At 44.5% G+C, this 21,265-nt stretch overlaps 1 protein-coding gene across 4 annotated transcripts; it reads left to right on the top strand.

Moving 5' to 3' along the window:
- Positions 1 to 1,089: 1,089 nt before the first annotated feature.
- LOC101039099 (uncharacterized) lies at positions 1,090 to 11,086 on the top strand. 4 transcript variants are annotated; one of them, XM_010347879.3, is made up of 5 exons: positions 1,090 to 1,273; positions 2,308 to 2,379; positions 5,811 to 5,931; positions 6,186 to 6,284; positions 8,660 to 11,086. In XM_010347879.3, the coding sequence occupies exons 2-5, from the start codon at positions 2,371 to 2,373 to the stop codon at positions 10,048 to 10,050; spliced, it is 1,620 nt and encodes a 539-aa protein (XP_010346181.1). In that variant the 5' UTR covers positions 1,090 to 1,273; positions 2,308 to 2,370; the 3' UTR covers positions 10,051 to 11,086. The 4 variants fall into 4 exon arrangements, with proteins under 4 accessions (XP_010346181.1, XP_074242674.1, XP_010346182.1 ...); XM_074386573.1 differs by having other exon boundaries at positions 1,090 to 1,430; XM_010347880.3 differs by having other exon boundaries at positions 1,090 to 1,480; positions 6,189 to 6,284.
- The last annotated feature ends 10,179 nt before the right edge of the window (positions 11,087 to 21,265 follow it).

The raw sequence follows: 21,265 nt of genomic DNA, 5'->3' as shown, positions 1-21,265 counted from the left end.
TAAAGTCATAGATGGGAATATGCTTTTTACAATCCAGTCTTTCCTTATTAGGAACTCTAGGCCTTGAGAGGAAGCCAGCTGATGCTACAATGTTTTTTTAAAACTATGACTGCTATAGGAACTCAGCACCGCACCCACAGGATACACCAAGGTAAAAGTGTTAGAGGTGTTAAACCAGAGCGATTCCATCTAGAATAGGGGCTGGGTAAAATAAGGCTGAGACCTACTGGGCTGCATTCCCAAACAGTTAAGGTATTCTAAGTCACAGGATGACACAGAAGGTCAGCACAAGATGCAGGTCATTAAGGCCTGCTGATAAAACAGGTTTTGCAGTAAATTAGCCAGCCAAAATGCACCAAAACCAAGATAGTGAGGAGAGTGACCTCTGGTTGTCCTTACTGCTCATTATACGATAATTATAATGCATTAGCACGCTAAGAGAGCTCCTACCAGTGTCATTACAGTTTACAAATGCCATGGTAAGGTTCGGAAGTTACCCTGTATGGTCTAAAAAGTAGGGAAACCCTCAGCTCCGGGAATTGCCCAACCCTTTCCCAGAAAACTCGTGAATAATCCACCCCTTGTTTAGCAGATGATCAAGAAATAACCACTAGCAGTCCAAGCTGTTCCTCTGCCTATGGAGTAGCCATTCTTTTGTTTCTTTGCTTTCTTTTCTTTCTTTCTTTTTTTTTTTTTGAGACGGAGCTTCGCTCTTGTTACCCAGGCTGGAGTGCAATGACGCGATCTCGGCTCATCGCAACTTGCGCCTCCTGAGTTCAGGCAATTCTCCTGCCTCAGCCTCCTGAGTAGCTGGGATTACAGGCACGCGCCACCACGCCCAGCTAATTTTTTGTATTTTTAGTAGAGACGGGGTTTCACCATGTTGACCTGGATGGTCTCGATCTTTTGACCTCATGATCCACCCGCCTCGGTCTCCCAAAGTGTTGGGATTATAGGCGTGAGCCACCGCGCCTGGCCCCAGGGTTTTCTTACGACCGGCCGCAGAGGCTAGTGGGAAGTGTAGTGTTCTGGTGCCGGCGGTTCGCGGAGCCGGGGACCTTTGTCCCGAGCGCGGAGGATCCTGGGAATTGTCGCTTGGGCGTGGGCACTGCAGTGGGTCGGTCCTGCGGTAGCCTCAGGCCTGGGGGCGGCTCCCAGGCTCAGAAATAGTTCTGGGCAGTGTCGTTCCGGGAGGTCGGGAACGTTGCCGGCTCACCAGCGACGCAGCGCGTCAGGTCCGCGGAAGTGCGGACTCGGTGCGCCTGTGTGGACGGTGAGGACTCGGACAAGTGTGGTCCTCGGGGCGGCGGCAGGGCTCCGACCCTGGGTCGGCCCGCGGTGTGACCCCGGCTGGGGTCTTGGCTGTTCCTGGGCTTCGCGTCCTGCTGTGTAAACGCGGGTGATGACGGCGCCGACCTCTTGGCGCTGTTGTGAGTGGAAAGTGGGCGCGGGAGCAGACGCCAGCCACCGCTGTTTTGGGGTAACGTAGTCATGAAGCCGGCGTTTTGCAGTTGTGTAACCTTGAAAAAATGGGTTCAGTATCTCGGAATTTCAGTTTTGTCTTCGTTTTAAAAACAAATCTGGGCCGGGCGTGGTAGCTCACGCTTGTAATCCCAGCACTTTGGGAGGCCGAGGCGGGCGGATCACCTGAAGTCAGTAGTTAAAGACCAACCTGGGTAACATGGTGAAAACCTGTCTCTAAATAAATAAATAAAAATAAATAAATCTGGCTTTGAACTCCTGACCTTAAGCGATCTGCCGGCCTCTACCTCCCAAAGTGCTGGGATGACAGGTGTGAGCTGCCACACCGGCCTGACCAACATGGTGAAACCCTGTCTCTACTAAAAATGAAAAAAAAAAATTAGCTGGGAGTGGTGGTGCACGTCTGTAATTTCAGCTATTCAGGAGGCTGAGGCAGGAGAATCGCTTGAACCCCGGAGCTAGAGGTTGCAGTGAGCTGAGATTGCGCCATTGCACTCCAGCCCGGGCGGCAGAACGAGACTCCCATCTCAAAAGAAGAAAAATAAAAAAATCTGGAATAACGTGAATACCCATCGCGCATAATGGTGAAGATTGAATGAGCTGATAAAGTTATTACTATTGTTTATGAGTGTTTTATGGACAGAAAAATTGAATTGACTTTCCCCAGAGGTGGCACCTGGAAAATGGTTAAACCTTGCCGAGAAACACCCTGTTATTTCCCAGAGAGTGACTACCAGTGTGCCTTTCCATTATGGTGTGTCACAGATGCTGGAAGATAAGCCTGATTTTTCCTGACTGCTTTTTCCTGCCCTTCTGTGCCCTTAGGACACTGCCTATCTCTAAGAGCCTGGAAAGAGGACTCTGCTGGCTGTTGGAAATTGCGGAGAAATGTCTCAGGTAAGTCGGTGTGTCACTAAATCTCCCTGAACACTTTATTAGGCCTCTGTGAGTTTGCTTTGCTTCTTCTGCCTGCTTCCCCCTAATCAAGTCCATTTAAGGGACTGGATCTATGGTTCCTTTCAATATAGGAGGGATGGGGCCCATGGGAGAGCTCCAAGGTATTGTCCTCCTCACCCAGTGTTCCTCTTTTCTACCATTTTCTACTAGAAGACTTTTCAGTCTTGCCAAAATTTTTAAACTGTAATTCACAAAACAAGTTTGAATTTTAATGTTATTTGCTTTATGGTTGTCAAAACTGTACTTTGTGGTCTCAAGTGAAGAGATGTTTGGAGTCATCCTTGATTTTTTTCCCTTTGACTTACAACTTACGCAGGTCCTCTAGTTGGATCTAAATTATGCATGGTATACAGCATCTGACCATTAGTTATCGCATCACCACCACTGCCACCCTGATCCAAGCCACCTGCATTATCACAGGAACCTCCTAACTGGATTCCCTGCGTCTGTCCTTAACCCTCATCAGTCTGTGCTCAGTAGAGCTGTCACCGTGATCCTATTGTTATGTAAATTCTTGTCATTCCTCAACCTAAAATTTTTCAGCAACTAACTCAAAGTCGGTTCTGCCGTGACCTCTTTGTATAATTAGGCTGTTACCTCTCTGATCCCACTTTCCTTTCTCAGCCTTCTCATCCCTGTGAGCTCCAGCCACCATCACCAGTTGCTGTGCCATCCACGTGGAATATTCTTCACCCACATATGCACAAGCTTGCATTCTTATCTCCTTCGTGTGTTTGCTCGGTGGTTAATTCTCAGAAGCTTCCCTGAACGCCTGTTTGCACTTGCAGTCACCTTCCCCCACCCAGCACTTCCACTCCTCCATCACTGCTTTGCAGTTTTCCACGGCCTGTGCCACTCATTAGGCTGGGAGACATGTGCATGCCTGTTGTCCCAGCTAGTAGGGAGGCTGATGAGGTGGGAAGATTTCTTGAGCCCAGTGGTGTGAAGCTGCAGTGGGCTATGATTATGTCACTGTATGATTATGTCGCCAGCCTGGCAATGGAGCAAGACCTTGTCTCTTTAAAAAAAAAAAAAAAAAGGCCGGGCGCGGTGGCTCAAGCCTGTAATCCCAGCACTTTGGGAGGCCGAGGCGGGTGGATCACGAGGTCGAAAGACTGAGACCATCCTGGTCAACATGGTGAAACCCCGTCTCTACTAAAAATATAAAAAAACTAGCTGGGCGTGGTGGCGCGTGCCTGTAATCCCAGCTACTTAGGAGGCTGAGGCAGGAGAATTGCCTGAGCCCAGGAGGCGGAGGTTGCAGTGAGCCGAGATCGCGCCATTGCACTCCAGCCTGGGTAACAAGAGCGAAACTCCGTCTCAAAAAAAAAAAAAAAAAAAGGCCAGGTGCGGTGGCTCAAGCCTGTAATCCCAGCACTTTGGGAGGCCGAGGCGGGTGGATCACGAGGTCAAGAGATCGAGACCATCCTGGTCAACATGGTGAAACCCCGTCTCTACTAAAAATACAAAACATTAGCTGGGCATGGTGGCGCGTGCCTGTAATCCCAGCTACTCAGGAGGCTGAGGCAGGAGAATTGCTTGAACCCAGGAGGCGGAGGTTGCGGTGAGCCGAGATCACTCCATTGCACTCCAGCCTGGGTAACAAGAGCGAAACTCCGTCTCAAAAAAAAAAAAAAAAAAAATTTTTTTTCTTTGAAATGTACCCTTTTATTTTTTTCCATTACTTCCAGGTCCTATGTAAGGACTGTCTATGGCAGGGGTCCCCAACCTTTCTGACACCGGAGATGGGTTTCATGGAAGACAGTTTTTCCACGGAAGTGGGAGGTGGTGGAGGTGGTGGTTTGGGGACGAAACTGTTCCAACTCAGATCCTCAGGCATTAGTTAGATTCTCATAAGGAGTGTGCAACCTCCATCCCTTGCATGCACAGTTCACAGTAGGGACCAAGCTCCTGTAAGAATCTATGCCACAGCTGATCTGACAGAAGGCCGAGCTCAAGTGGTAATGCTCACTTGCCTGCCACTCACCTTCTGCTGTGTGGCCAGGTTCCTAACACCACAGAGTTAGTACCATTCCATGGCTTAGGGGTTAGAGACCCCTCTGATCTATGACATGAAACCATCCTTCAGTCTTTCACCCTGGAGTCTCATATTTTAATTATTATATGTCTATCAGTATAAAGTTTATACACCATAAATATATATATTTTTATGAATCAGTTATGTGTATGTTTTAGTCTTTTTGTGCTGCTTTAACAGAATACCCCAGACAGAGTAGTTTATAAACAATAGAAATTGACTTCTCATGGTTTTAGAGCCTGGGAAGTCCAAGGTCAAGGGGCAGGCATCTGGCAAGGGCCTTCCTGCTGTGTCCCTTTATGGTGGAGGGGCAAAGAGAAGACAGAGAGGCAAAAGGAGACTTGAACTCAATTTTTTTTTTTCTTTTTTTTTTTTTTTTTGAGACGGAGTTTCGCCCTTGTTACCCAGGCTGGAGTGCAATGGCGCGATCTCGGCTCACCGCAACCTTCGCCTCCTGGGTTCAGGCAGTTCTCCTGCCTCAGCCTCCAGAGTAGCTGGGATTACAGGCACGCGCCACCATGCCCAGCTAATTTTTTGCACTTTTTTAGTAGAGACGGGGTTTCACCATGTTGACCAGGATGGTCTCGATCTCTCGACCTCGTGATCCACCCGCCTCGGCCTCCCAAAGTGCTGGGATTACAGGCTTGAGCCACTGCGCCCGGCGCGAACTCAATTTTTAAAATAGGGAACCCTCTCCCCCGATGATGAGGTTAATCCATTCGTGAGGGCAGAGCCATCAAGGCCTAAGTGTCTCCTAAAGGTCTCACCTTTCAATACTGTTAGAACAGTGATTAAGTTCAATACATGCTATTTTGGGGGGACATAATCAAACCATATCAGTTTATGTCTATCAGTCTTTAATATAAAGATATCTTTTATCTGAACCCATTTTTTTGGGAGCCTTCATGAATCATCCTTAGTATCCCATTTGAGAGACAATCACTTCAGCCTAATGTTTTAATTACTTACCTAGCACTTAAGCTATTAAAGATATTAGTATATATTTGACTCTGCGCTGTCAAATGTTAAATGCTGATTTTTAAAAATTCATATAATTGTATAACTTTTAACAAAATTAACTCTACTGAAGCAAAGCTCTCATGTTTGTCTCTTATTGTCTAATAAATCTAAGCATATAACCGTCCCCTTTATTGCATAATAGTTCCAACAACATAACTTTCCTATTATTACTTAAGTGAGGTCTCATTCCCAATCCTTGTCACAACTCCTGAATCTTGTTCCATTTCTTCCATTAGCAGGCTAATTTTACCCCATGCACAGTGACAGAAGAGGCCTGACCTATGGTTGAATCTAAATATATTTGCTATTTCAGGTGACATTTAGTGATGTGGCTTTAGACTTCTCTCACGAAGAGTGGGGATGGCTAGATTCTGCTCAGAGGGACTTATACAAGGATGTGATGGTCCAGAATTATGAGAACCTGGTCTCTCTAGGTAAGGATATCACCCCTTCCACTCCAATAGGGGACACCTTCCTTTTGTCACTCTGAATTACTGGAGATCCTCCTAAGTAAATGGCTGGATTTCTGTACCATGTTCCCAGGGAAATGTGTAGCTCTGTTGTGCCCTGCCTGAAGCTTATCTTTCCATGTCAGTGACCACCCTCCATCCCTTCCTGTGGTACCTCTTGTGATGGCCTCTCATAAGAGGGGACGGCAGCTTAAGCAATTCTATGTTCTTCCTGTAAGCAGGTCTTTCCATAACTAAGCCATATGTGATCACGTTATTGGAGGATGGAAAAGAGCCCTGGATGGTGGAGGAAAAACTGTCCAAAGGTGTGACTCCAGGTGAGTCATGGTGAACGAGACAAGGGAAGCTTGTTAAAGATGGTTATAGAGAGTGCGGAGGCATTTTAGGGATACTGTCTTCAAAGATCTCGGATATCAATGAAAATTGAGGGGTATTTAGCTTAGATTTTCCAAACAGTTGTTCCTGCCTCCCAAATTATTATCTGTACCACTCATATCATCTAATCAAGGTTAGAGGTTTTTGCCATCACAATAATTCAAATTGTTACTCTATTCAGACAAAGTAAGGCAACTTATTCCTTCTTAAATCTACTTAAGATAAAACATTCTAATAGTTTTAAGCTAAGAAAAGCTGTCACTGGCTGGGTGCGGTGACTCAAGCCTGTAGTCCCAGCGCTTTGGGAGGCCGAGGCGGGTGGATCACGAGGTCAAGAGATCGAGACCATCCTGGTCAACATGGTGAAACCCTGTCTCTACTAAAAATATAAAATATTAGCTGGGCATGGTGGCGCATGCCTGTAATCCCAGTTACTCAGGAGTCTGAGGCAGGAGAATTGCCTGAACCCAGGAGACGGAGGTTGCGGTGAGCTGAGATTGCGCCATTGCACTCCAGCCTGGGTAACAAGAGCGAAACTCCATCTCGGGGAAAAAAGAAAGAAAAAAAGAAAAGCTGTCACTTAGGCGGAAAATCACTTTTCTAAAGCTGAGCTTTGTAGATGAAATATAAACATAATAGAGGAAGTAAGGAACATATTAAAATACGTTTCTAGGAATAATATTTTCTTTTGTTTGAGATGGAGTCTCATTCTGTCACCTAGGCTGGAGTGCAATGGCATGATTCTAGCTCACTGCAACCTCCGCCTCTGGGTTCAAGCAATTCTCCTGCCTTAGCCTCCTGAGTAGCTGGGATTATAGGTGTGCACCACCATGCTTGGCTCCTTTTTTTTTTTTTTAGTAGAGACAGGGTTTTACCGTGTTGGTCTCGCTGGTTTCGAACACCTGACCTCGTGATCTACCCGCCTTCCAAAGTGCTGGGATTACAGGCACGAGGAGCCACTGTGCCCAGCCAGGAATAATATTTTCTCATATCCAATAAATAATGTGATTTACATAGTTTCTTCATAACCTCAGAAAACCCAAATCTTTGTCAGCTATAAAGAATGTTTGGATTGCTTTGTTTTTACTGTAATTGTTTAATGTAGTACTATCAATTCTGTATTTTAAACATGATAATCTGGCGGCAAATTGAGATTAACTGAAGGTTGGAGAAAAAGGATATGGGACAAAATGCAATCTTTCACACATGAATATAGGTGTGATAGTTCAGTCAGGGTGGTGGCAAAATATTAAGGGAACAGTATTAGAGATAGTTACAGGAAACAGTCACAAGATCCCCTTGAAAGGCCAGAGGGTTTAGAAAGCTTCAAATAAGGGAATGGGCCGAAGGCTGTTGATTCTTACCCCAGGGCATTAGAACCTAGAATAAATACTAGGAATTATAAAGAGGATTCCCCAGATAAATCTGTACCCCCACTTTCATTAGCAAACCTTTGATCATCCATGCATGCATAACTGCCTTTTTTGGGATTGGTCAGCAGAAGTTAATTACCCTCTAATGGTGTTTATCTACAGACCCTTGTCCTTTGATCTATACAAAATAAAAGCCTGCAAGTCCAGTGAGTTGGAAAGGCAGTCATTAACTACTTTAGGTAAACAGCCCACTTACCCCAGCTCGCTCTTTCACTGAAAATCTATGTCTGAGTGAATTTATTCATCCATATAGGCACAAAATTATGGCTTGAAATCCAGAATGCCTTCCACATTTTATTTCTCATTGTCTTCTTTTTTTGCATATTATTTTATCCACTTCCTATATTTTACAATTTTCTGTTATCACACTCTGTTCCTGCTTCTGTGAACTTTGTATTCTCGGCACCATTTGAGCATTGTTCAGAAGTCACTGAAATATTTGAGTTGTCAGAGCTTTGTGTTTTCTGGTGGCTTCATTTCCTATCCAGTTCTCCTAATTCCACTGTAGAAGTTTCTTTTGAAGAAGTAAAAGAAAAAAAAAAAGTATTTCTGGCCGGGCGCGGTGGCTCAAGCCTGTAATCCCAGCACTTTGGGAGGCCGAGGCGGGTGGATCACGAGGTCAAGAGATCGAGACCATCCTGGTCAATGTGGTGAAACCCCGTCTCTACTAAAAAAAAAATACTAAAAATTAGCTGGGCATGGTGGCGTGTGCCTGTAATCCCAGCTACTCAGGAGGCTGAGGCAGGAGAACTGCCTGAACCCAGGAGGCGGAGTTTGCGGTGAGCCGAGATCACGCCATTGCACTCCAGCCTGGGCAACAAGAGCGAAACTCCGTCTCAAAAAAAAAAAAAAAAGTATTTCTTTGCTTTTTTGATATATTTCAGATTGGGAATCAAGATGGACAAACAAGGAATTATCATCAAAGAAGGATCTTTATGATGAAGATTCGTCCCAAACAGTAATAATAAAAAAAGCTGTAAAACAAGGTTATGAATTTTCAAATTCTACGAAGAATTTGGAATACATAGAATGCAACACATTTAGAAGCACCTTTTCTTCAAAGGTTACCATTTCTGAACCACAAAAAAAATCTGCTGAAGGGAATTCACACAAATATATATTAAAGAAGAATTTACCAAAAAAATCAGTTGTAAAAAATGAGAAAATCAGTGGTGTAAAGAAACTTTTGAATTCTAATGAAAGTGGGGCAGCCTTCAACCAGAGCAGATCTCTTACCCTTTCCCAGACTTGTGATAGAGAGAAAATTTATACATGCAGCGAATGTGGGAAAGCCTTTGGCAAACAGTCAATCCTTAATCGCCACTGGAGAATTCATACAGGAGAGAAGCCCTATGAATGTCGTGAATGTGGGAAGACTTTTAGCCATGGCTCATCTCTTACACGACATCAGATAAGCCATAGTGGAGAGAAACCTTACAAATGTATTGAATGTGGGAAGGCCTTTAGCCATGTTTCATCACTTACGAACCATCAGAGCACTCACACCGGAGAGAAACCATATGAATGTACGAACTGTGGAAAGTCTTTTAGTCGTGTTTCCCTTCTCGTTCAACATCTAAGAATTCATACACGAGAAAAACGCTATGAGTGTCGTATATGTGGAAAGGCTTTCATTCATAGTTCATCTCTCAGTCACCATCAGAAAAGCCATACTGGAGAGAAGCCTTATGAATGTAGTGAATGTGGGAAAGCTTTCTGCTGTAGCTCACACCTTACTCAACATCAAAAAATTCACACTATGAAGAAAAACTATGAATGTAACAAATGTCTAAAAGTCTTTAGTAGCCTCTCATTTCTTGTTCAGCATCAGAGTATTCACACTGAGGAAAAACCCTTTGAATGTCAGAAATGCAGGAAATCCTTTAACCAGCTTGAATCACTGAATATGCATTTGAGAAATCACATTAGATTGAAACCTTATGAATGCAGTATATGTGGGAAAGCCTTCAGTCACAGGTCATCCCTGCTTCAACATCACAGAATTCATACTGGAGAGAAACCTTATGAATGTGTTAAATGTAGGAAGACCTTCAATTGTAGTTCAAACCTTACTGTCCATCAGAGAGTTCATACTGGAGAAAGACCATATAAATGTAGTGAGTGTGGGAAAGCTTTTAGCAAAGTCTCAAATTGTACTGCCCATCAAAGAATACATGATGGAGAGAAACCCAGTAGTGTGGTAAGTGTGGAAAAACCTTTAGACCATGTGAATCACTATACATGCGAGAAATCTTACAGAAGAGAAACTACATGAAGCAGAATTTGTCATTGTAAATTTCATTCATAGAGCCTCCCTTATTTAACATCAGGAAAATTTATACTGGGGAAAAGTTGTATGAATGTAGTGAATATGGGAAGTCTTTTAGCAATGATGCAGACCCTTTTGTTTATACTGTAGGGAAATCATATGAAGACCATAAATGTGGGAAAGTGTGTGTCAGTATTAATCCCTTGATATAAGTATACTCATACTAGGAAAAAACCATGTACATGTAGCAAATACAGAAAAGACTGTAGGCAATAGGAATCTCCTATAAACTCCTACAGGAGAGAAGCTGTGTGAATGTAGAAAATTTAGAAATTGAGGGAAGTCCTCAGTTTCAAGAGCATCCCTGGAGAGAAATCTCATAAGAGATGTAGGAAAGTGTTCACTAAGAGTGTTTATCTTGCTAGACATTACATGAATGGTAGAACAACCTGGGTGATTTAGGAATGACATGTAAATCTCTGCAGTGATGCTATTTGTAAACAGAATTCTATAGGAGAGCAAATAAACATAATTAAGTGTGCATTTCTTACAGCAGTAGTTTGCAGTTTTACTTGACTTCTACTTAGAAATTCTTTTTAGCTAGTGGGCATGTGAAGATATTTAGTTATCCAGAGGAGCCACTAAGTGTTAAAAATTAAAGCTGCAGAAGAAATAAAATGGTCGGCCGGGCGTGGTGGCTCACACCTGTAATCCCAGCACTTTGGGAGGCCGAGGCGGGTGGATCACGAGGTCAAGAGGTCCAGACCATCCTGGTTAACACGGTAAAACCCCATCTCTACTAAAAATACAAAAAATTAGCTGGGCATGGTGGTGCATGCCTGTAATCCCAGCTACTCAGGAGGCTGAGGCAGGAGAATTGCCTGAACCCAGGAGGCGGAGGTTGCGGTGAGCCAAGATCGAGCCATTGCACTCCAGCCTGGGTAACAAGAGCGAAACTCTGTCTCAAATAAAGAAAAAAAGAAAAGAAATAAAATGGTGTGAATAAAAGTTTTGGTATCTAATAAAATCATTTTGTATATCATGTACCCTTTCTCTATGACTGTTTCTGGCAGAAAATAAATTTTATTTTTTTTAACTAAGATTAGCCTTAGTATAGCCTTTAGTGGGAGACTAGCAAAACTAGAGAAAAATGACCTGCTCTTTGTACTAAGAATAGCAGTATTTTGGTGAGGATTATTCTGAGGGCATTTTCAGTGGGCTACGTTTCAAGAAAATCTACTGAGCATCACTCATGTATATTACACAGGGATGGGATATAGGGATCCAGTAGTTCTGAGCTCTAGTCGTGTGTCAAAATCACTGAGAGGGCCTGTTAAAGCACAGATCGCTAAGCCTCAATCCTAGAGTTTCTGTATGAGTTGATTTGAATTTGCATTTTCACATGTTCTTAGGTGACACTAACACTGTCCAGAATGTAATAATGATCTTATGATGTCACAGATGACATATTTCCTCAGTCATATCTATTAGCCATTTCTTGAGCATCCACTGTAGGCCTAGTAGAAAAGAAACACTCCCTACCTTTTAAGAGCTCCAAGGTGTGTGTGTGAAGAGGGTTTAGCTTTGGAGTCATTTTACCTGGGTTTAGATCTAGGTTTCATGTATACTGGCTTTGTGTGACCTGGGACAAACCATTTCACTGTGTCATGCCTCAGTTTCTCCATCTAAAATGGTAATAAACCTATTTCACAGCATTATTATGAAAACTGAGTTATAGACACAAAGTGTTTACTACAATGCCTGGCCTCAGTAGCATTCAATAAGTATTAGCTGCTGATTCCATCATCGTCTTCTCATGGTTGCTTCATCGCTTTGGTCTCAGATTCCCATCTAATCACTGGTTGCTCTTGTTCTTACGAAAGACCCCTGTTGCCTTCCAACAAATCCTTTAGTATCTGAGCTATTTTGAGGGAGTGTATATTTCTTGCCCAAAATAATCTGAAGTGAAAGAAACCAGGTAGGAGATGAGACAAGAACACAGCAGGTCTATGAGAAGGAAGGAGGGTGCTTTACAGAGTTGGAAAAGGGGCCGAGTGAAGGAGGTGTCAGGCTTCCACATGGAGGAAAGGGGGGCATTATGCATTGACACCAGAAGCCTACAGGTCTTTAGTGTCATGTCTCAGTACAGAGTCCCTTGTGCTGGGTGCCACTGCCCTCCTCTTCTTGATTGGAGGTTACAGCCTGTCTTTGAAGGTCACTGATGCCTTGTAAGTCAGTTTCCCTGTTAGTCTTGGGCCAGTCAGATGGGATTAGAGCTCAGTTGTTGGTAAACATCTAGAAAGAACCAAGGCACATATCACTGAGCACTTCCTGGGAGCTTCATTCTTTGCTGCTTTAAACAAATTGCAATTGTATTAGAGAAAAAAGATTTATGTGCAGAAGTAATTGATGCAAGATACAAGACAATGACAAGGCTGTATGGCCTGAGGGGTGCAGAGTGTAAGCACTCTGGCATTAGAGATAATAGGGAAAAATTATAATGATCATAATACAATATTGTTAATAGCATCAGCAACTGAGCCTTGTGTCTGCACTGTGTGCTGCTTTCAAACAATTAACTGTTCTCAGTTGTGGACCCAAATTCCTAGGTGTGAATTCAGCCTATTGGGACTTTGGCTTACTCTATAAACTTGGGGGAAGTCACTTGCTTTCCTGATTTTTCCATCAAAGCAAAAATAATTCCCATCTTCCCAGGTGGTTGAGAGAATTAAAAGATTTATAACGCAAGCAACAAAGTGCCTGTGCTTGGAAGTTTGTTGCTGTGCTTTTCCTGGTTTCAGTGATTTTTCCCACATACTGTAAGGTAAATGCCATAATCATATTCATGCTAGTGACCTGAGACTCAGGCAGCTCTAGCACGTTTCTCAGAGTCATACATCTTAGGAATATAGGCTACCTTTGAACATTCAGTAAAAAGCCATACAATATTGCCTTCCTAGGACAGATCTCAGAAAACTGGGGTTTCTCTTGGCAACCGTACAGCCTCTCTTGCCTCCTTGAACAAAAAACATTTCCTTTGGCCATGGCATTTCTTCTGCCTGGAATGTCACGTAGCTCATTTATTACCACGCTTACCTGCCGAGGGAGGCCTGCCCACCTTGCAAAGTTCACTAGGTGTATCAAAGATGAACAAAGCTGGACATTAATGACAGTGGTGAGAACAGAGTTAATTGGTGATAGCTATTGCAATGGGGAAAGGAATTTGGCATGAACTGAACTCAGCTTTGATATGTACAAAGGTGAATGAGTATGTTAAAGGGAGGGTGAGGAAATAGGGAGGGGTGGTAAGTAGGGACTCAGAGTCAGAAAAGTGAAAAATTGCAAAACACAGGAAGGGAGGGGGTTGGTTTATCTGGGTTTGTTACTGGCACTTTGAGTTAGGCTCCTATCCTCCCGCAGAGGCTGGGAGATGGGCCTTATCTTCAGGTGTTGGCTGGAAGAAATTCTTTGGGCAGTCTTGAGTTTTTTGGGTTGGCACTTCAAAAGTTATTAGAAATTGTTAGTGTTGCTCAAGTCTTTTTTTTTTTTTTTTTTTGAGACGGAGTTTCGCTCTTGTTACCCAGGCTGGAGTGCAATGGCGCGATCTCGGCTCACCGCAACCTCCGCCTCCTGGGTTCAGGCAATTCTCCTGCCTCAGCCTCCCAAGTAGGTGGGATTATAGGCACACGCCACCATGCCCAGCTAATTTTTTGTATTTTTAGTAGAGACGGGGTTTCACCATGTTGACCAGGTTGGTCTCGATCTCTCGACCTTGTGATCCACCCGCCTCGGCCTCCCAAAGTGCTGGGATTACAGGCTTGAGCCACCGCGCCCGGCCTTAGTGTTGCTCAAGTCTTAATAGGCCACAGCTCACAGGCCCATTCAAGAAGGCTCAGAGGGGCCTGGCTAGAGTTTTGTTGAAGAAAAAATCTTTGTCAGGTGTCACCCCAGGCTTCCCCAGCCCACTGAGGCGGAATGGTGGTGAAGAAGAAAGAACAGGCTCAAGGGATCAAGGTATAGGGTGTTAAGTTTCTGCCAAGAGTTGTGTGACCCTGAGAAGGTATCTTAATTTTTTTTTTTTTTTTTTTTTTTTGCTTCTCAGATGGATCCCCTGGAAGTTGCTTTTCTTTCTTTTTTTTTTTTTTTTTTTTTTTTTGAGACGGAGTTTCGCTCTTGTTACCCAGGCTGGAGTGCAATGGCGCGATCTCGGCTCATCGCAACCTCCGTCTCCTGGGTTTAGGCAATTCTCCTGCCTCAGCCTCCTGAGTAGCTGGGATTACAGGCATGTGCCACCATGCCCAGCTAATTTTTTGTATTTTTAGTAGAGACGGGGTTTCACCATGTTGATCTGGATGGTCTCGATCTCTTGACCTCGTGATCCACCCGCCTCAGCCTCCCAAAGTGCTGGGATTACAGGCTTGAGCCACCGCGCCTGGCTAAGGAAGTTGCTTTTCTACTTCCAGAGGATTATTCTCTATAGGCCTGCAAGAGTTACTTTTATATTAACATTTCTGGTAGTATACAGTGACATGTAGTGGAGGTAAACCAGTATTACAATTCATTGGGGTAACTAACAGGTGTCAAACTCTATTGTCATAGTTAAGGTCTACAGTACTCCCCACTAACAGTGGTAATCTTAATACTCATATACTAACTCTATATTGTAAACCTTGTAAAATTTACTATTTTTGCCCAGAAGCACTCAAACTCCAAATGGTGATGCAAACAGAGGCACACTCGAACATGCCATTCTTTCAAGAACTCTTAGAACAAAGTCAGGAGGAGTCTCAACCGCTGTCCCCCCAACATAATGTCCCCTTTCAGCAGGAAGCAGAAAGAATTCTCATCCAACACCCATTAACAGCAGTTAGGGTTATGTCTCCTGACGGGGGATATAATACAGGAATTATTAAGAAATTCTTTCTAGGCCGGGCGCGGTGGCTCAAGCCTGTAATCCCAGCACTTTGGGAGGCCGAGGCGGGTGGATCACGAGGTCAAGAGATCGAGACCACCCTGGTCAACATGGTGAAACCCCATCTCTACTAAAAATACAAAAAAAATTAGCTGGGCATGGTGGCGTGTGCCTGTAATCCCAGCTACTCAGGAGGCTGAGGCAGGAGAATTGCCTGAACCCAGGAGGCGGAGGTTGCGGTGAGCCGAGATCGTGCCATTGCACTCCAGCCTGGGTAACGAGCGAAACTCTGTCCAAAAAAAAAAAAAAAAAAGAAATTCTTTCTAGACAGCTAAAAAGTATAAAATTTCTCAGGCCGGGCGCGGTGGCTCAAGCCTGTAATCCCAGCACTTTGGGAGGCCGAGGCAGGTGGATCACGAGGTCAAGAGATCGAGACCACCCTGGTCAACATGGTGAAACCCCATCTCTACTAAAAATACAAAAAAAATTAGCTGGGCATGGTGGCGTGTGCCTGTAATCCCAGCTACTCAGGAGGCTGAGGCAGGAGAATTGCCTGAGCCCAGGAGGCAGAGGTTGCGGTGAGCCGAGATCGCGCCATTGCACTCCAGCCTGGGTAACAAGAGCGAAACTCCGTCTCAAAAAAAAACAAAAACAAAAACAAAAACAAAAATGCAGCCTCAAACCATTTCTTCTCCAACATAAAGCAGCTTCATAAATATGCAAAGTAGGAGCTTTCCTGGGTAAACGCCAGCAGCTGTACCTGGAAGCAAGTACCTTCGGTATAGCGGTTCCCACTCTCCTTTTCCTCATCACCACGTGTGTAGGTATCATGGTGACCCACTAGGAAGAAGCCACATTTGCATAATAAAAGACTAGGGTAGGAGGGCCAGTCTTTTTGTGGGCTATGCAAATGGCACAGCTGGTCAATCACGCCCTCAGCCAGGGGTGATTTTCCATGATTAGGTTTTCTCTCATTAGAGCTGCTATGAACAACAAATTTGTTGTTATACAACGACAAATTAGAAAACCTAACATAAATGAATAAATTTCTGGAAAAATGCAACCTCCCAATCCCCTGGGCCCTGTGTAAATCAATCACTGGCTCCTCAAGCCTCTGTATAAAATCAATTGAGTAAGACTTGGAACCAACCCAAATGCCCAAATGAGGAGAAATACGTAATGTAGATGATGGGTTGATGGGTGCAGAAAACCACCATGGCTCATGTATACCCATGTAACAAACCTGCATGTTCTGTACATGTGCTCCAGAACTTAAAGTATAATTGAAAAAAAAAAAGAAAAAAAACTGATTTCGTTCTGTCACATACCAGACACCCTTTCTTGGGTGACCTGTTTTCTCACCATGAGGAAGGCTTTTCTCTCTTCTTCTTTGTATATTAAACTGTCCACTCCTAAACCCACCCCTCATGTGTGTCCATGTCCTGAATTCTTTCTTGACCAAGACAAAGAAATAGGGTACATACCCCAGACAATGGAGCCATTTTACTTTCCTCCTCTTCTTCCTCCTCCTCCTCCTCCTTCTTCTTCTTCAAGAGACAGGGTCTCACTCTGTCACTCAGACAGTAGTGCAATGGAGTGATCATGGCTCACTGCAGCCTCAACCTCTTGGGCTCAAGCCATCTTCCCACTTCAGCCTCCTGAGAGTAGCTGGGACTACAGGAACTCAGCACAAAGGGTGCCCCTGCCCACAAGCCCTTCTCCAGCTGACCTGCCTGGGGAACCGTGGCTCATTCTGCCAGCTCCCCCTTGCCTCTTCCCTGCAATTTCTATGCAGCCTCTGTCTCTGCTTATCTCCTCTATCCCCTGAGAGTCAGAGCCTCTGGAGGCCACAGCCTGAGTCCACTTTGCTGCTGGCTTCCTGGACCTACCAAAATGACAGGACAGGGACAGGGACATTTTAATGTCTTAAATACAACTGAGACTCACTCAAACCTGCCATAAGGTCCAGCGGCCTCCGAGGACTCCTGAGCTAAATCTCTGTCAGGCTCCCACCAATGCAGAGTCGGCCTTCTTCCCTGGTTCTGAGCTGCTCCCTGGTAGAAGGAAAGCTACTGAGCCATCCTCTCTGCTCTGACCAGCACTCCCCTATCCTCCCTCTAGTCCAGCCCCATTTCACCCCTCCTGCCTGAGGTCAGCCTCCCGGACCCTCCACAGCCACCTCCCAGGATCATGCCTATCCCAGATGGACAAGACATCTAACTGTTGACCTTCCCATAGCCTCCCTCCAACCCCTAAGTCATTGCCCAGAATGCAGAGGTGACCTCTCAGAGTCCATGTCTCATCATGTCACCACACACCCCACACACTTCCCCATATCTCCTCCCATGGAGTCCACACTCAGTGACAGGACACACAACAGGCAGGACCCAGCCAGCCAAACTCAGGACCTGATCCCCTGCTCTCCTTCAGTGTCCCCTGGCTTTCCACTACACTGGCCCCGTCTCTTAGGATTCTTCTTGTTTCTGACCCCTGCCAGGGTGGTTCAAATGCCTGACTACGCATTCTCCTTCTCCAAATCAAGAGTGAACCCTCAGTCCCCCTATTTCTTCCTCTTACATCCATCATTTATCCCATACTTGCTCTGAGGACAGTGATCAGGTCTCCACTTTCCTGTTTGTCTCCAGCATGGGCTCTGCATGACTTTACTAGACACCAAGTCACACTGGTTGAGTTCAGAGGACTCTGCCCCTGTGCAGAAAATCTGGTGAGAGAGAGACTGGAGTGGGAGGCTGAGATGGGGAATCTTCCATTCAAGCCAACGGCGATGATGAGAATTTCCCGGTGCCCCTCAGCCAAATCTCCCGCCCTACCTGGCCCAGCCTGGCTCTCACTGGTATGCAGACCTATAGCCTGGGTGGCAGCCACATCACTGAAGAATTGGCCCTCAGCCAGGGGTGATTTTCCATGATTAGGTTTTCTCTCATTAGAGCTGCTATGAACAACAAATTTGTTGTTATACAACGACAAATTAGAAAACCTAACATAAATGAATAAATTTCTGGAAAAATGCAATCTCCCAAGATTGAACCAAAAAGAAATCAAACTCCTGAACAGACCAATGACAAGTAACAAATTGAGTTTGTAATAAAATGTCTCCTATCAAAGAAAAGCCCAGACTCCGATGGGTTCACTGCTGAATTCCACCAATTATTTAGGAGGAACTAATAGTAATTCTTCTAAAACTCTTCCAGAAAAGTTTTTTCTGGTAGGGAAGAGTAGGAAATTCTTCCAAATTCAGTTAACAAGTCCAGCACCAACCTGATACCAAAACCACAGAAGGGTACAAAAACAAAAAGAAAACTATAGGCCAATGACATGGTTTGGCTGTGTCTCCATCCAAATCTCCTCTTGAATTCTAGTTTCCATAATCCCCACGTGTTGTGGGAAAGACCTAGTGGGTGGTAACTGAATAATGGACATGGTTATTTTCATGCTGCTGTTCTCATGCTTGTGAGTGAATTCTCATGAGATGATGGTTTTATTTGGGACTTTTCCTCCTTTTGCTCCACACTTCTCCTTCCTACCAGCATGTGAAGAAGGATGTGTTTGCTTTCCCTTCTGCCATGATTGTAAGTTTCCTAAGGCCTCCCCAACCATGTAGAACTGAGTCAATTAAATTTCTTTCCTTTATAAATTACGCAGTCTCAGATATATCTTTTCTTTTCTTTTCTTTTTTTTTTTTTTGAGACGGAGTTTCGCTCTTGTTACCCAGGCTGGAGTGCAATGGCGCGATCTCGGCTCACCGCAACCTCCGCCTCCTGGGTTCAGGCAATTCTCCTGCCTCAGCCTCCTGAGTAGCTCGGATTACAGGCACGTGCCACCATGCCCAGCTAATTTTTTGTATTTTTAGTAGAGACGGGGTTTCACCATGTTGACCAGGATGGTCTCGATCTCTCGACCTCGTGATCCACCCGCCTCGGCCTCCCAAAGTGCTAGGATTACAGGCTTGAGCCACCGCGCCCGGCCCAGATATATCTTTATTAGGAGTGTGAGAACGAACTAATACAGCCAATACCCCTGATAAATGTAGATGCAAACACTCTTCACAAAATACTAGCCAATCAAATTTAGCAGCACATTAAATGATCATCCCATGGCCAAGTGGGATTTAACCCAGGGATATAAGGATAGTACCAGATGCACAAATCAATAAATGTGACACATCACATCAACGGAAGGAGTACAAGAACCATATAATCATCTTAGCAGGTGCAGAAAAAGCATGACAAAATTCAACAGCCCTTCATGATTAAAAACACTTAGCAAGCCGGGCGCGGTGGCTCAAGCCTGTAATCCCAGCACTTTGGGAGGCTGAGGCGGGTGGATCACGAGGTCGAGAGATCAAGACCATCCTGGTCAACATGGTGAAACCCCGTCTCTACTAAAGATACAAAAAATTAGCTGGGCATGGTGGCGCGTGCCTGTAATCCCAGCTACTCAGGAGGCTAAGGCAGGAGAATTGCCTGAACCCAGGAGGCGGAGGTTGCGGTGAGCCGAGATCGCGCCATTGCACTCCGGCCTGGGTAACAAGAGCGAAACTCCGTCTCAAAAAAAAAAAAAAAAGAAAAAAAACTCTTAGCAAACTGGGTACAGAAGGAATATAGCCCAACACAATAAAGGCAATGTATGGCTAACCCAGAGCCAACATCACACCGAATAGGGAAAAATTGAAAGCTCTTTCTCTAAGATCTGGAACAAGACAAGAATGCCTGTTTTCATCACTTTTATTCAACGTAGTAGTGGAAGTCCCAGCCACAGCAATTAGTCAAGAGGAAGAAATAAAGGGCACCCAGACTGAAAGGAGGGTGTCAAATTGTTTCTGCTTGCAGACGACATGGTTTTATATACAGAAAACCCTAAAAGTACCACCAAAAAACAGGTAGACTTCATAAACAAATTCATTAAAGATGCAGGACACAAAAGCAACATACTAAAATCAGTATCATTCCTATACATCAAAAATGAATCTGGAAAAAATAAAGTGAGAAAGAAATCTCATTTAAATACCACTAAAAGAAAAAGTGCCTTGGAATAAATAAAAACAAAAAGGTAAAACATCTCTCCTAAAGAAACCTCTAAAACACTGAGAAAACAAATTGAAGAGGACACTGAGCAATGAAAAGATATCCCGGCCGGGCGCGGTGGCTCAAGCTTGTAATCCCAGCACTTTGGGAGGCCGAGGCGGGTGGATCACGAGGTCGAGAGATCGAGACCATCCTGGTGAACATGGTGAAACCCCGTCTCTACTAAAAATACAAAAAATTAGCTGGGCAAGGTGGCACGTGCCTGTAATCCGAGCTACTCAGGAGGCTGAGGCAGGAGAATTGCCTGAACCCAGGAGGCGGAGGTTGCGGTGAGCCGAGATCGCGCCATTGCACTCCAGCCTGGGTAACAAGAGCGAAACTCCGTCTCAAAAAAAAAAAAAAAAAAAAAAGATATCCCATGTTCATAGCTGGAAGAAACACCACTGTGAAAATGACCATGTTACCAAAAGCAATCTGCAGATTCAATAAAATTCCTACCAAAGCCGGGCGCGGTGGCTCACGCCTGTAATCCCAGCACTTTGGGAGGCCGAGGCGGGTGGATCACGAGGTCAAGAGATCGAGACCATCCTGGTCAACATGGTGAAACCCCGTCTCTACTAAAAATACAAAAATTAGCTGGGTATGGTGGCACGTGCCTGTAGTCCCAGCTACTAGGGAGGCTGAGGCAGGAGAATTGCCTGAACCCAGGAGGCGGAGGTTGCGGTGAGCCGAGATCGCGCCATTGCACTCCAGCCTGGGTAACAAGAGCGAAACTCCGTCTCAAAAAAAAAAAAAAAAAAAAAAAAAAAAAAAAAAAATCCTATCAAAATATCAGCGATATCTTCTAGAAACAGAAAAAATAATTCCAAAATTCATATAAAACCACAACAGACTCTGAAGAGCCAAAGCAATCCTAATCAAAATGAACAAAGCTAGAGGTATAGCACGACTTGACTTCAATATAGACAACACAGTTATACTAAACAAAACAGCATGGTACTGGTCTCAAAACAGACACATATGCCAGTGAAACTAAATAGATAATCCAGAAATACATCCACATGTTTACAACTAACTGATTTTCAACAAAGACACTCAGATCATTTACTGGCAAATGGAGAGTCTCGTAAATAAATGGTGCCTGGAAAACTGGATATGCATATGCCAAAAATGAAACTAGAACCCATCTCTCACCCTATTAAAAGAAACTGAAAATACTTACAGACTAAATTAAAAGCTGGAACTCTGAAGCCATAGGAAAAAA

This window comes from Saimiri boliviensis, chromosome 14, assembly GCF_048565385.1.
Source record: "Saimiri boliviensis isolate mSaiBol1 chromosome 14, mSaiBol1.pri, whole genome shotgun sequence".
In the NCBI taxonomy this organism is placed as follows: Eukaryota; Metazoa; Chordata; class Mammalia; order Primates; family Cebidae; genus Saimiri; species Saimiri boliviensis.
The sequence above is the reverse complement of the archived record's forward strand: the minus strand, read 5'-3'. Positions and strand labels throughout refer to the sequence as shown.